The sequence below is a fragment of the Diadema antillarum genome, unplaced genomic scaffold (genome assembly GCF_040938485.1).
Source record: "Diadema antillarum isolate AM-2024a unplaced genomic scaffold, OU_Dant_1.0 scf00000135, whole genome shotgun sequence".
Classification (NCBI taxonomy): Eukaryota; Metazoa; Echinodermata; class Echinoidea; order Diadematoida; family Diadematidae; genus Diadema; species Diadema antillarum.
The window spans coordinates 412774-427154 of NW_027271024.1; the positions used below are offsets into that span (position 1 = coordinate 412774).

At 37.4% G+C, this 14381-nt stretch overlaps 1 protein-coding gene across 1 annotated transcript in view; it reads right to left on the reverse strand.

Moving 5' to 3' along the window:
* Nucleotides 1–2290: 2290 nt before the first annotated feature.
* Nucleotides 2291–14381, reverse strand: part of LOC139720966 (E3 ubiquitin-protein ligase CHIP-like) — a 36290-nt gene continuing 24199 nt past the window's right edge. The window contains exons 4-7 of the mRNA XM_071632296.1: nucleotides 12535–12631; nucleotides 11913–11969; nucleotides 5114–5230; nucleotides 2291–2770 (exon numbers count right to left, since the gene is read on the reverse strand). Of these exons, the coding sequence (XP_071488397.1) occupies nucleotides 2645–2770; nucleotides 5114–5230; nucleotides 11913–11969; nucleotides 12535–12631 (397 nt within the window). The 3' untranslated portion in view covers nucleotides 2291–2644. The remainder of the gene's footprint in view (nucleotides 2771–5113; nucleotides 5231–11912; nucleotides 11970–12534; nucleotides 12632–14381) is intronic.

A 14381-nucleotide genomic window follows, 5' to 3' on the forward strand; every position in this document is an offset into this window, starting at 1 on the left:
ATATGAAAGAGCATGTAATTCCATGAGGATTTCAACCTTTATTTGATGAAAATTGATTTTGCAATGGCTGAGATATCCAAAACAGAGTCATCCTAATAAAGTGTGGGACCCACATTTTATTACAATCATTTTGTTTTACTTTGTTTTTCGATGTTTCAGCTATTCCAAACCCGATTTTCATCAAATAAACTTTGAAATCCTCTTAAAATGGTATTCTCTGTACTATTTCCTAAGTGTTTTCTTGGTATCTCCCAAAAAAGTTAAAGCCCAATTTTCATCTCCACCAATACAGTACTATCCCTTTAACACTAACCTTTTTTTTCAGCACTTTGGATTAGTCTGCCTTTGGATTATTGGATGATTTTTTTTTTTTTTTTTTTTTTTTTTTAGTCAATACTGATTGGCTCCCACTGCAAGACCATGATGTGGACAGAAAATCTATGGCTGTTTGTCATTAAGTATAAATTCCCCCATCCCTGAATAAAATGTTGACACTTCCAATGTGATTGTAAGTATCAGTTGTGCTCTTGTTGATGTTGTCAGTATGACACCCGAGTATATAATGTAGTACTGCTTCTGTGGTTGGGTTGACGTGTTTAACAACAATTCATTGTGACTGATGTGATAAAGAGCTTCTTGAATGAGCACATTATACAGCATGGCATCATTATTGGACCTTATGGCTGTACCTCGTGGAATTTATGGCTAAAATATAAGAACTTAATTTCAGTGACCTCTGACCTTGACCTCTGACATTCCATCCTCCTCTCCTCCGGCAACTAATATTTCATTCATTTCTAATCTTATCAAATGATACTACAGATTATAGTCATCCCCAAGCACAGACAGTGCTCACTGACAGTTTCTATAAAGTACAGTGACCTTTGACCTTGATCAATCCTACTTCTACTGTTATGTTCATGCAAACAATTCTCGGTATCGCATATACCTAGGTGCCGTGTGGCGAGCAGCGTTTTAGATGCTTTATAGGATAGCTCGGGGGACAACGTTGCATCCGGTTTTGTCTGCAAATGCATTCAGGTCATATTCCCTCTTTATCCAGGGGTATTTTTCTTGTTGAAGATTTCTTTGCTTTCCATCATGTCACCATCACATTGAAGCCTCTCAGTAGTGAACCATGACTCTAGTTACCACAAATCACTAAAATTTACAAATTTTAAACTCTTTTTTTTTAGCTCAAAAAAGCAGCACCAAAAGAAAAGCAGACAAAAGTCAATGAATCGCATGGGAACTGAGACACCTGCAAACCAACTGGAAGGGACAATGCTCCCGAGGAATCCCACAGTGCATCTGTGACAGGGCTCTGTAGTGGCGCAGAAGTTTTTTTTTTGCGCATCGGCGATACCGAGAATTGTTGATATATATTTATACCCTGTCCACAAATTCACGTCACTGCTGGACGTTCCTACATGATGTAATAGCTGGAAATTTCCTCTTTTTTTTGGCAAAATAATGGTGACCTTTCAACTTGACCTTTGATCTTTACCACTTTTTGAATTCATTCCATAGAAGTATTCACTTCATAGAAATATTTAATGGAAATGTACTCAGTCTGTTTATCTATTTCTACCATATCAAAGTACTCCTGGGTACACATTGAAGAAGTTACAGCTAAAGCCAAATTTCTGGGATCTTTGACTTTTGACCATGAGGGATTTTGCCCAAAATCTACTCAGCACATCCACACCTCATGTAGGATACCTGGGCTAGATACGGTGTACTCCCCTTATGTCAAACACAGTTATAGTGAAATTTCATTGCAACAAAGTAAAAATTCAGGTCCTAAAATTTTCATCTGTTTTTCTTTTTTCCGTTATACCGAAATTTGGATAAAACAAAAGAAATATATCAGTCCAGAGGACTTCGTTAAAACTGGAGTACCTTGTACTAAGGATTGAAAAAAAAAAAAAAAAACTTCATCCAGCATTTCTCCTGGAATCCCACTACAAAGATCTGTGTGGAATGGATGGATGATGAGACAGACGAATGAACAACCTGAAAACATTAATGCCACCAGCACCCTTCTGCACAGTGGCATATCAGAACAAGTTATTTGCAGCAAAACGACCGAATGACAATAAATGTGCCATCTTGTTCAATGTACGGAGGCACATGTCAACTTTGACAAGAACAGTATTTAAAGTCACAAAGGAAGAATACACTTAAGCACTGCATTGGTTGATTGGAAATTAAATAACGATAAATACGCAAGTCCTCAATCATCTCACAGACTCGGTGCAGCATACGTTACAATCGATCGTAATATTGACAGCACATGCAAATCCAACACGTAGCTACACATTGAACAAACTTGGATCCGTCTGCGTCTCTCTTTCTACGTAGTATTGGACCGTGGTGTAGTGCAGACATTTCCAGTTGGTTCCTTCTCTGCCAACGTTCCACCTAATCGGCAGCTAGGTTAGCAGATCCACACTACTGAGCACTTCTTCCCTTTAAACCCAGCCGATTCGGCGCACATAGAATGCACCATGTGGTGTGCATGTGCATTCAGCTCCTACACCGACTTCTGTAGGGACAGCCTGCCTTGAAATGGGAGTCCGGTGGAAGATATAATCGCGGCCGACGGCGAGTCTCACAAATCTTTCGCTCGTCCGCCACTCTCCTAGAATTCCTCCACCCATTCATTCTCCATCAAGAATGCATCGATGACTTCCTTCATGGTCAGGTTTGGGATCAGCTGGTCCTGGGTCAACTTGATCCGGGTCACGGGGTCAAAGTGACCGACCCTCTGGATCAATCCCACGTTGATGGACGAGAGAAAGAAGAAAGAAGAAAAAAAAGTACAAAGAGGTAAATATGAATTTCCACTAATATAAATATAAGTTCCCATATAGACTGCTTCTGTAATGTGTGCTTCTGAAGTCGTTGCACTGGCTTCCTTTGAAGCAACGGATAATTTTCAAATTAGTTTTGTTTGTTTATAAAATCCTTAACGATCAAGCTCCGAACTATCTTGACGCCTGTTTGACTTTATATACACCTACTACAAATTTGAGGTCATCTAGTGATCCGCTTCATCTCACATACTCTGTTACTCGCACCTTAGCCGGTGATAGGACATTTACTGTGTCTGCTTCAAAGCACTGGAACAATTTACCACTTACCGTTACACAGTCTCCATCAGTCAGTGTCTTCAAAAAAGCCTTGAAAACACATCTTTTCAGTAGCAACTAGTTCGTAGCTGTACTCCATTATTATACATACTGTCATACATGTTTTGAATTGATTGTAAGCGCTTTGGGCCTTGTGGGAAAAGCGCACTATAAATAATAGTAATAATAATAATAATAATAATGTGTTCATCAATTTCTATGCAGGCTTTATTCACAAAAGATTGCCTCAACAACCACAAACTTGCTGGGTACACTGTAACAGAAACTGGGTTAGGAGACTCCTGGGGACAGACAGTCAAACTGTCCGGAATGTCAAGCCCTCTCTCTTCACTCTCCTTACTCTCGCCTCTGGTTCACAGTCCTTTTCAGGACTCTCACATTCTCAAGAAAGAATACTTCTACCCTAACTCACTCTCTTTCTCGCTTCTTCCTCATTAATCATCTTCTATCACCACTCCTTCCAACAGTCCTTTTCTGGACTAACACATGGTGAACTGCAAAGCCAGTATCTGTTATCTACACCACCATGTAAATTTCTTCCTTCAAAGATCAAAACCTGCTGGGAGCTTGTTGTACCTAGCAAACCTATGAATTTTACAGTAAGTTAATACCTACATACCACACATGTACCATACAAACTTAATATTTGAGGGAGCATGTGAATGAGACTGTTCGGGATTTAACTGATGTGTACGATCGCCACCAAAGCAAATTCTTGTTGCATAAAGCACCAAAAATTACCTTCATCCATTTTATTGTAACCCAATGTTTAGTGCTGGGGAAAAAAAAAACAAAAAACCTAATATTTCAACAAAATGGCAGGTTCTTCATGGGTTCCCCAGGGTATCAAACATAGCCTCATATTGTATCTGGGCACTCCCCCCCCCCCCCCCCCCCCCCCCCCCCCCCGGCTAAATACTGGTTAGTGGTAAGGTTAGAGTAAAGATTAGGGTTAGGATTAGGTTCAGGATTAGGATTAGGATTAGGGCCTGGGGAAGGGTCTGGGTTAATTGCCCAGGGGGTTATTGCCCAAGACCCCCTCATATACATACAGTGTAGGAGATGGAAACACACTTGCATGTTTTATTTTATGCACTTTTTGACTCGTGGACCAGGATCTACAATTGTACATGTATAACAAAGCCATGAATGGTTGGAAACTGATAGCCACTTTAACCAAAAGTCCTTGAAATGTCCAGAAAATGGAACTGGAGCCCTCTGGAAGAAATGTGACATGCCTCATTCACAGTCAAGTCTCTAATGTCAAATGTGAATGAACTCAGACAAGGCAGATTTTAAATCTATTAAATTTAATATATCAATCCAGATGGGTGAAATACAAACCATTATCTTTCATCTTTCATATCAACCTTTACCCACTGACAGAAATTTTTTTCTGACAAGTTCACCTAGGTTTAAGCCAGTTGATCATGTATCTAATGGCGATGTACATTGTAATTGTAGAGAACAGTAATACAGGGATCATATGAAATAGGAAAAGACACACACACACACACACACGTTTTCAGACACGGCATCCTCCCCCCTCCCACACACACACGCCCACACACCCATGGGTGGCCACAGGCAATGCACTGGCTGAACAGTCAAAGAAGGCAATTATTTTTTGTTGTAGTTGTTGTTGTTCTTTCGTGTCTATTGGAAGCTTTAAAGGTGCTGGTCACTCAGTGTACTGCGTAAGCTGTTATTTTTGTGAGGGTTTCATTTTCGCGAATTTCAAGAGTCACTATTGGACCGCGGATTTAATAACCCGCAAATATGACGCCCATGCACTGGTGTAATAGTGCACTTATGACAGTTTTGTGTCAATTCGCGAAAACAACATCTCGTGAAAATTTCCATGACCTCCTCATTCACGAAAATATCTGTATGCGAAAATAACAGCGTATGCAGTATTTATACCATCTCTGAATGTCCGCTTGAGTGATAACACTGACCTGTAAGTGCTCTTCGATGTCTTTGCGGTCGTACGTGATTCCGCTGGGGGTGATAACAGGTTCCCTCATGAGTTCAAAGCTGATCTTACCGCAGAGATAATCTGGAACATCTCTCTTCTACAGACACAGAAAATAAGAAGCACGATCATAAAATGCTTTTTAAAACAACTGGGTAACAGAAGTGGTGAGAGAGAGAAAAAAATCTGAATCGTATCTTATCACTCATATCTTGGGATTTAAATCTTGGTAAATCATTTCATTTATCCATGGAAAACACCATGCTATGGATTAAAATCTGCAAAAACACTGCATGATTTTTTTTTTTCTTTTTGGCTTAACATCCACATAAGGCATGGGATGAAAGATTACACAGATAAATAAGCAGACTGATACACACACATAGAAGACTGGAAATTTGATATAAAAATATCTATCTTTTCTTTTTTTCTGTCAAGTGGATAGTGAATCATTAATTCATGACTATATCCACCAACTTTGATTTCTCGTATGTCTAATTGCAATACTGCAGGTGAAAAGATACCAAATACTGCATTAGATTTATATTTCATCATCAACATGGGGCAGGGAATTTGAGTTTATCCAGACACCCAAGCAGACCCAACATGCACCGAAGGACAACTGAGAAATCATGCTATAATGTATTCATTTTCTTTTTCTCTGTCAGTTTAACGGTCAGGGATAGTGAATAATTAATTCACGACTCTCCACTCCTCCCGAGTTCTCTGAGCCAATTTGATGCAGTGATAGCTCTTCATTAAAGGCTTGGCAGGCAGATGCAAAAATTGGCACCGCTCGATGAATACCACCATCGGATGAATAATACCAGGCGATGTCCGCCCTGCAGCCACCCATAAAATACACCCGGAAGGACTGGATTTCCTCAAGCTCATTAAAAGATATATGGTGCTACTCTATCCTCAACCATACAACAAAGAAAAATAGCTGGGGCTTTTGTTGCTGTTGTTATTGCCGCTGTTCTTTCTTTTCTTTTCTTTTTTTAATTCAGAGGGCTTAAATTCCCCATGAGGGCATCCTAGAAGTCCGATCTAATAAAGATCATATTCTTGATTCCCTGGCAGCTGCTTTCATATAATTAGGTTAGAATGATAATTTCAGACATATGGGGGCAATGGTAACAGAATTAATAATTCATAGGGGGGACAATGCAACCTGAAATCTATTCTGAACTCGATAGAGGCTAAAACTGCAATACGATACTCGTTGACTACTTGGGTTCTGAATATCAAAGACACAATGACTTCTTGGAATCAATCTAACAGGATTTCCTTGAAAATTGCTCAGAAGTAAGTATGGTGCCCTCTCCAGTTGCGTGGATCCTCTCCCAGCCCATACCTCCCTTACCCCCGTATCCTCTTCTTTCCACGTCGAGTCGTGATGACAACGGCAAACAGCGCCATAAACTCATCCCCTTTGCAGATTACAAACCATCCCATATTGGGCAGTTTTATGACCCCTCCTCACCTAAGGCCAATTATTCTCCAGGTCTGAGATTAGGCACGATCGAGTTGGGAGAGATAACAAAAAAAGTAGAGTGCAATCTCTCGTAATTAAAGGTAAGATGTGATATTTTATCAGCCATGCATGCTCCCCATACATGTATCTTTCAGAGACTTTCCGGTCCAAATGAATAGGTTACCACTGGGCATCAGGAGTGGTCCCCCAGAAGATCTAATATCGTTTGTAGGAGTCCAACAGAGGTGTGGAAACAAGTCTACATTTCATATTTAACCGTTCTTTGCTTGTTTGGCCTATGGTTGTACACTGCAGGTATTTTGTATTTACACGTAGAGCATGTACATTCATAAATTGCAAAACGTCAAGCTTAAAGATGATATAAAGTTTTGGTACCCCAAAAATTTCCCTGAGTTTCCTTGTCTTAGTTTGTGTTTCAGGTTAAAGTACCTTTCATATAACTAAAACTGTGAGACTTACTCGCCCCAAAGTGCTCTCATGTCTTAGTAATCATGCAATAATGGTTTCGTACCAGAGCAGAGCGGGCTCTGAAAAATTTGAATGAGCCGTTAGTTTGATTTGACGCGGTACCGCGACAATCAATACACACGTATTATACGAAACCATTATTGCATGATTACTATTAGACATGAGAGCACTTTGGGGCGAGTAAGTCTCACAGTGTTAGTTATATGAAAGGTACTTTGACCTGAAACACAAACTAAGACAAGGAAACTCAGGGAAACTTTTGAGGTACCAAAACTTTATATTATCTTTAATCTGTTATGAGAATCCAGCTACCGCAGACAGCTGATGCTCACCTACAATTCGACATGTACAACAATTCTCATTGTAATTCTTAGGTTCCAATTCTACATAGTAACTTTAACACTCTCACATGTCCTTCATCAACATTTTACAATCACCTGGTCACAAACCTTTACGGAGGATATTAGACGGCCACACATTCCTATAATTTTATTGTATTAGATACAAACTTGTACATGGTAAATATCAACATAATTCTTAATCCTTCACTGAACTTCCTCTGTTGATTTGCTTGATTTCTTGCTTTCGATCTTTTTTGTTCCTTTAACTGCTATGAGCACATTCTGGTAATGTTGTTGTAGTTGAGAAGGGAATTTTTCTTTGCCACTGCGCCACAGGTCATTGAACTGCATTACTCCACATAATCATGCTTACCATACCACAAATGTAGCTGGTTTGTTTTCATTCTTTAATGGGCAATCAAAACTCCTCTATATACCTATTCAGTTTTAAACACTGTAACTTAAATGTCCTGTTTACCTTTGGAATGGTGATTTAAAAATTTTTTAAAAATGTGACATCTAATGCATATGTGTAGGTCCGTTGTACCACAAAACATCCTATCATAAGATTTTCGCGATAAAGGCTAATATATAAGGAGATATCCATATTTTTTCTCAATAAAATGTAACTGTAGATGGTTTAGTCTGGAAACATTTTTATTATAACTGTTGTTCACATCTTTTTAACAATACTTGACATCAATTATATGGATTCAAATTTCTACAGTGGTTGTTTTTATCCCTAACTCACATTTTAGAACTATTTTAAAGCACTTATGATGGGTTTTTGTTTCATATGCAAATGGTAGATTATGCTTTTAATGGGGGGGGGGGGGGGGGGGGGGCTTCCAAATTAAGAAGAAAAGCTGATTCAATGGGTTATGTGATGAGTCAGGTGCATTGCTACAGATATGTCAGTGCATAAATTAACTAACATTAGGCATACTGAAGCCCTTCAGTTATCGCTGAAGTTGACATTAAAATAAAAAACAGTGCCTAAACCAAACAAGTCTATACATGTACCTCACAGGCACACCTTGGATGAATAACAATTTACCATCAATGCTACTAGCATGTGTGCATCAGCTCTTTAAATGTCATCCTTTGACTGCGTGATGTACAAGTTGGAATGCTGTCCCTCACTGAAATTGTCAGATTTTACACACCTTGATGTGGCAGTTTGATTTCAGCGATATATCTCACAATTAGGATCACAGTAAAACCCAGAGTGAAGCTCATAAATTTCACAGCAACTAATACAGAAAAAGGTAAACAGATGCCAAAGGGTGACACGGCCATGGTTATGCCATCAAATTTTACTGTTTGTTTCTTTCTTCCGTCTTTCTGGTTTTGTTTTTTCTTTTCATTTTCAACTGGGCTTCCCCTAATTAACTATTGGACGCTACCTGCACACATTCCCAATTAGATGGGGTAATTTTAGAAGAGTTGGAAAATCAACCATGTACACCATAAACAAAAAAGAATATAAACTGAAAATGCTCTTGTATTGTTTTGTTTAGTTATCTACATGTACATTTTTTTTTGACATTCAAGTTGGATTTCCTTAATTAACCTGAGAATACCATCTGCACATAGTTAAACACACACAAGACTTTTGCCACTGCAATGGATATTCAACCAAATAAACAAAAGATTTAAAACCAAAACTTTTAATGTTTTGTACGTGTTTGTACAACCGTACACGCCATATAATCATCCAAGGATTGTAAAGGAGACACGTTGATGAAAATTCTCCTCAGCATAGCAAAATGGGCGACAAATTTTGACGAAAAAACAACAACAAAAAAGTAAAAAACAAAGAAATACATAAGAAATTCAATAAACAATAAAATACATAAGAAATGATTATGAAGCTGAATTTTTGCTTCAATATTATTGTTGAGGATATTGAAAAGAATATGTTCAAAAAAAAGTAGAAGTCTTGGAGTTTTGTTTTTTGATTTAGAGGCAAAAAAAATATTTGTGCATAAATTAGCATAAATTAATTAATATAAACTACATAAATTAAAATTTGAAAAATCTAGCTGATGTCAAAAAAAAAAAATCAGACTCCTAGTAATTTCATAATCCATAATTCGAATCATTTGTATGATGAGTCTGCCCTCAGCGATATATAGTGTATCTCTTCTAGGGTTAAGGCTTCATTTTGTGATATTTTTATATACTGAAAACTTCCTAACTGAATAAAAAATTATGAATTTCAAAATGTCTATGTCTCCCTCCCTCTCTCTCTCTCTATTTTTTTTTTGGGGGGGGGGGTGGGGGGAGGTGGCTCCTTAGCTCCACATTACGTTTGTTTGATCTCTTGTGATTGTAGGACGTTTTATCTGGATATCTGATAGCTACTAAAAATTCACTGGTCCGCAACAAAGAATGAGTTTGAACTTCCTTTTTCCAGAGCAGACAAGTGAACAAACATTTTGAATTATGCACTACAGCTGTAGATGTCTAATTAATCAAAGCACACTGCAAACTTGGAATTCATGCCACCTCAAAGCAAAGCCACCGCAAAATTGTACAAATAAAGGTTCACATTAACAAACAAAAATTTAACAAAGATTTCTAAACCAATCTACAACAAATGATGACGACATCATGACATTTTCAACTAAATTGCAGCTGGTTGGCGTCATTTGACTAAAACATGAATAGAGCTGCTTGTAAACTTAATGCTGCTCTTCACACAGAATTTCTATACCATCCTTCAGAAAGATGACTAAATTATCATCACACAAAAAAAATCACTTATACATTCAAAAAGAACTATATCCTGCACTGTATACACACCAAAATTTACACCATTAACTTGAGAAAACAGACACATTCACCCATTATGGCAATTCATAAAATGGGTTTCAAGAATGTAGCTTATCGGAAGGACTGAAATGAGTCACATGTGGTTTCTTTAATTTTTCGCTGATTATGCAAGGGACTGCAAAAAGCGCACAGGAAAAAAACAACAACAAATAGAAATGTCACTATGGCGACTGTATGCCTCCGCCATAATGCATCGTTCTCCTAATAGGTCTATAGTATAATGTCTTGACACTGTGTGATGACAGTTTCAAATAATTGGCAAAATATTAAAAGAATAATGTTTGTCACAAATGTGTTGAATGTTCACTTTACTTGAACTACTGTAGGTTTAATTGGATGAATGGCTATATTATCTAAGAGTGCAGGTATTTGGGGATTTGAGGATTTTTACTTGACTTTTGACCCTTTTATAAGTTTATGCATTGAGTAATTTTCACGGAATGAATTAGAATTAATATAATTTCAGTATTTACTAGTTAAATATTAGCATTTTAACCTCGCCTTTTACCCTTGACCTTTGACCCTATGATCCAAAAATTCTCAAGAGAATAACTGTCAGGAAGAACATGCAGAAATATGGACTAAGTTTCATGATGATACCTTGAGTCACTTTTAAAATATGGAGGAAGAAGTGAAATTTAGCACTTTCACCTTTGACCTTTGGAACTTTGACTGTTTGGCAAGAAACTTCCGAGAGAATCTCTATTGTGTAACACATGTAACACGCTATTAAGTTTCAAAGAAAAAATCCTACAGGCATTGCATAAATATAAGGTAAATAGTGAAATTTTTAGCATTTGACCTTGACCTTTTGACCTTTCACCTTGAGCATGTGCATCAAAAAGTTGATAGGCACAACTTCGCTCACTCATACACATACATGCCAAATTTCATTAGGATACCTTAAATCGTTTTTTAGTAACACTGTCCACAGAATTGATTACGGACGGAAGGACGGATGGACGGACAACCTGAAAACATAATGCCTCTGGCGGCACTTCATGGCGGAGGCATAAATAAAGAATAGCTTCACCATACATTATCCTGTAGCAGATTACCAATTGCTCAGTGCAGCGGTGCATGCCGCACAAAACTCAAACAACTCTGATTCACAAGGTTGCATGCAAGGCCAATCGAAGAGTGGCTCCACTATATTGCAAAATACAGTTTTACCAGGTCTGATATCACACTTCGTAGATCAATTTTATAAAACAAATAATGCACAGCTTCAGTTTATAAAACAAATAATGCACAGCTCCAGTTTATAAAACAAATAATGCACAAGTTCCTCGCGTCAGTGGAGATGCAGCACACTCCCTAGTATTCACAATGTCTCGAGCACGTTGCACCAATGTGAATTTATACCCTCGAATGCTCTGCATCCTCATAATTAACACACTCTCATCTGTGTATCATTGTGTACTGACATAATACCCATCTGCATGCCCTCCCCCCCCCTACACACACACACACTCACAGAAATATATCAATGCACACACATCTCATGGTTACAATGTCAGAAATAGTTGTTTAACATAAATAAAAAAAAACATAAATAAAAAAAAAGAAATAGTTGTTTACAAACATAATCATATATTTCATCGTAAAAGCCACCAGAAATTCAGAGGCTGACCCACCTTTCTTCTGTCATCCACCGTTGCAAATAACCTGTTCAACTCTTTGTGATGTCTCTCCTGCACAGACACAAGGAAAAAAATATTTATCAACTACTTATTTTCACTTATTTTTTTCAAGTATTTGGACATATATCTTCAAACAGAACTTATATGCTGAGGAGGACTCACAAAAATGTAATAATTATTATAATATTATCCCACAAAGGGGCCTGAAGAAACATTTATTCTGGAGAAAAATGGTGAAATTATTGGTGAATTTTTGTGTACTGACGGAATGGAGAGCTGCTCAACATGTAGATCACACTGAGCTTCAAATTTGTCTTACTCTTTAATCTTTATATGATTCAAAACTTTAAGAATGTGTCTGAATTTTTCCCAAAATTTTCAAGCATCTACTTCTCTGATTTTCCTGTTTTCATACAAAGCAACATGATATCAAAACAGAGTTGGGCTTTCATTGCTCAAGGGAAGTGGAAATTAAAACACTTAAGCTTAATTAAGCTTAAGCTTAATTATGTCATTGTCACAGACAACGTACACTTCACAAGATATCCATGGTACTTTTAGGGAGAGGTGAGAGTAAGGCTACGGGAAACTGAGGGAAGATTTGGCATCTACTTACAAAGTCCTCTTCAGTTTTTTTGATGGCTTCTTCTTTGGTATCCTTCTCATCATCCCCCTTGTCTTCATCAATAGTGTTCTCCAAGGCATCTAATTTCCTGAAAAAGATTATCAGAAAATAAAGATAAAATAGGATTTAATGAATGCAGAAATTATTTCCGACTATATCCAGCCATGCACAGAAAAGGTCTGTTGAGGAAACACTCAAACCAAACCAGGCGATTTTGTAGGCTGTTTTTCCCTGTCAAAAAAAAAAATAAAATAAAAACAAAACAAAACAAAAAATATAAAATTATATGATGTTACAATTTGTACCTCAGATGGTAAGGGACAGAAGAGTTTATGCCTTCATGGATAATAACGAGCAAAGTTTTCAATGTGCCAGGATATTTGCAAGCTTCATCATGTTTGAAACTTTGACAGCTTCAGGTGAAAGGTGCTCAAGCGTAACTGAAGATTATAAATGTATGGATGACAAAGGAAACCAAAGTCCAAATAAATGTGGATTGAATGAAAGCAGCAAAATATCAGTGAAAGTTTGAGGAAAATTGAACAAGCACCACAATGATAAATTTATTCATGATCTTTTTTAAAGTTTTGGTGCTGTCATTGCTGGACAAGAAGACTATACTGCAGTTCATTATGTCATTTTAGACAACAACATACATATACTGTATATAGGAATTCATAAAGAGAATTCCACAAAATTTCATTTTTCAAGAAAAGTACACAATCCAGACTGTTTACTGATATATTTTATGTTAAGAGTAAAATTATTCCCCCTGCATTCTGCCAGAGGAAAGTCAAGTGCTCTTACATTACACTAGAAAAGTGACAATATGTTGAATTGTCGTGGCATTGTGTATTTGTGTCTGGTAGAGTTTGAAAGGAATTTCAGCGTATTTACTTTATGTTTCTATAACGACAAATATACATCTGAATCTGAATCAGAATAGGAGAATGTTTGACACATTACTCTCTGATTTTTTTTTCTGAACTTTTACAAAATTTGTTTGGGAAAATATCAAATTCCACAGTCTTATTGTGTCTTCTTAGTTTGAATTTCATTCGTGTGTTTGTGTTTTCGTAAGGGGGGGGGGGGGGGGTCTTATCGATGAGCATTGTACAATGATTACAACTTCCATGCTGTGCTTATCAAGAATTTATATTTTTCTATTTCTAAGATCATGAAGTCAAAACATGGCCTCGAATGTTCACTTACCCAGCACATCATGGCTTTTCATATCAAAATAAAAGAAAAAAATCCAACAAAAAGGGATTTATCAAAGACAGCACAAGGGTTTGTGGCTCTGTATTTATCTTTTCTTCTATTTTTTTTTCCTTTGTAAAGTTCCATTCTCAACCTGTATGGCTAACTCTTCCCTCACTGCTAGAAGTGATTCATGTCTGAAGGTAGGAATCTGTGACTAATGAATGAGTCGGGTATCCACGTCTCTATCAAAATTTGATCAAGTAAATGCTTCTCGACAGATTTATTCAGGAGCAAGTGTGTCCTCCGGGGGGTTCTACCAAGACACGGGGGATGACATTATCATTTCAAGACAGAGCCATCCATGAATCTATAACCATATTACACCTTCCTTGAGAATATCAGTCTCTCTCTCTTCAAGAGTGGTGTGTGTTACTGCATACAAGTCTGAAAGTAACCTTCCACAGTCTCAAGGTCTCTTGCTATGGTGTGCTTTGCTTCAAGTGCTCCAACAAAAAGTGTTCAAGTGGGAGCATGTTTTTTTTTTTTTTCTTACCTTTTCTGTTCATCAAAAATGTCTCTCATTGAACCCCTATTCAATTTGTTTGAAATTTTTTTTTTAAATGCATGGTTGGATT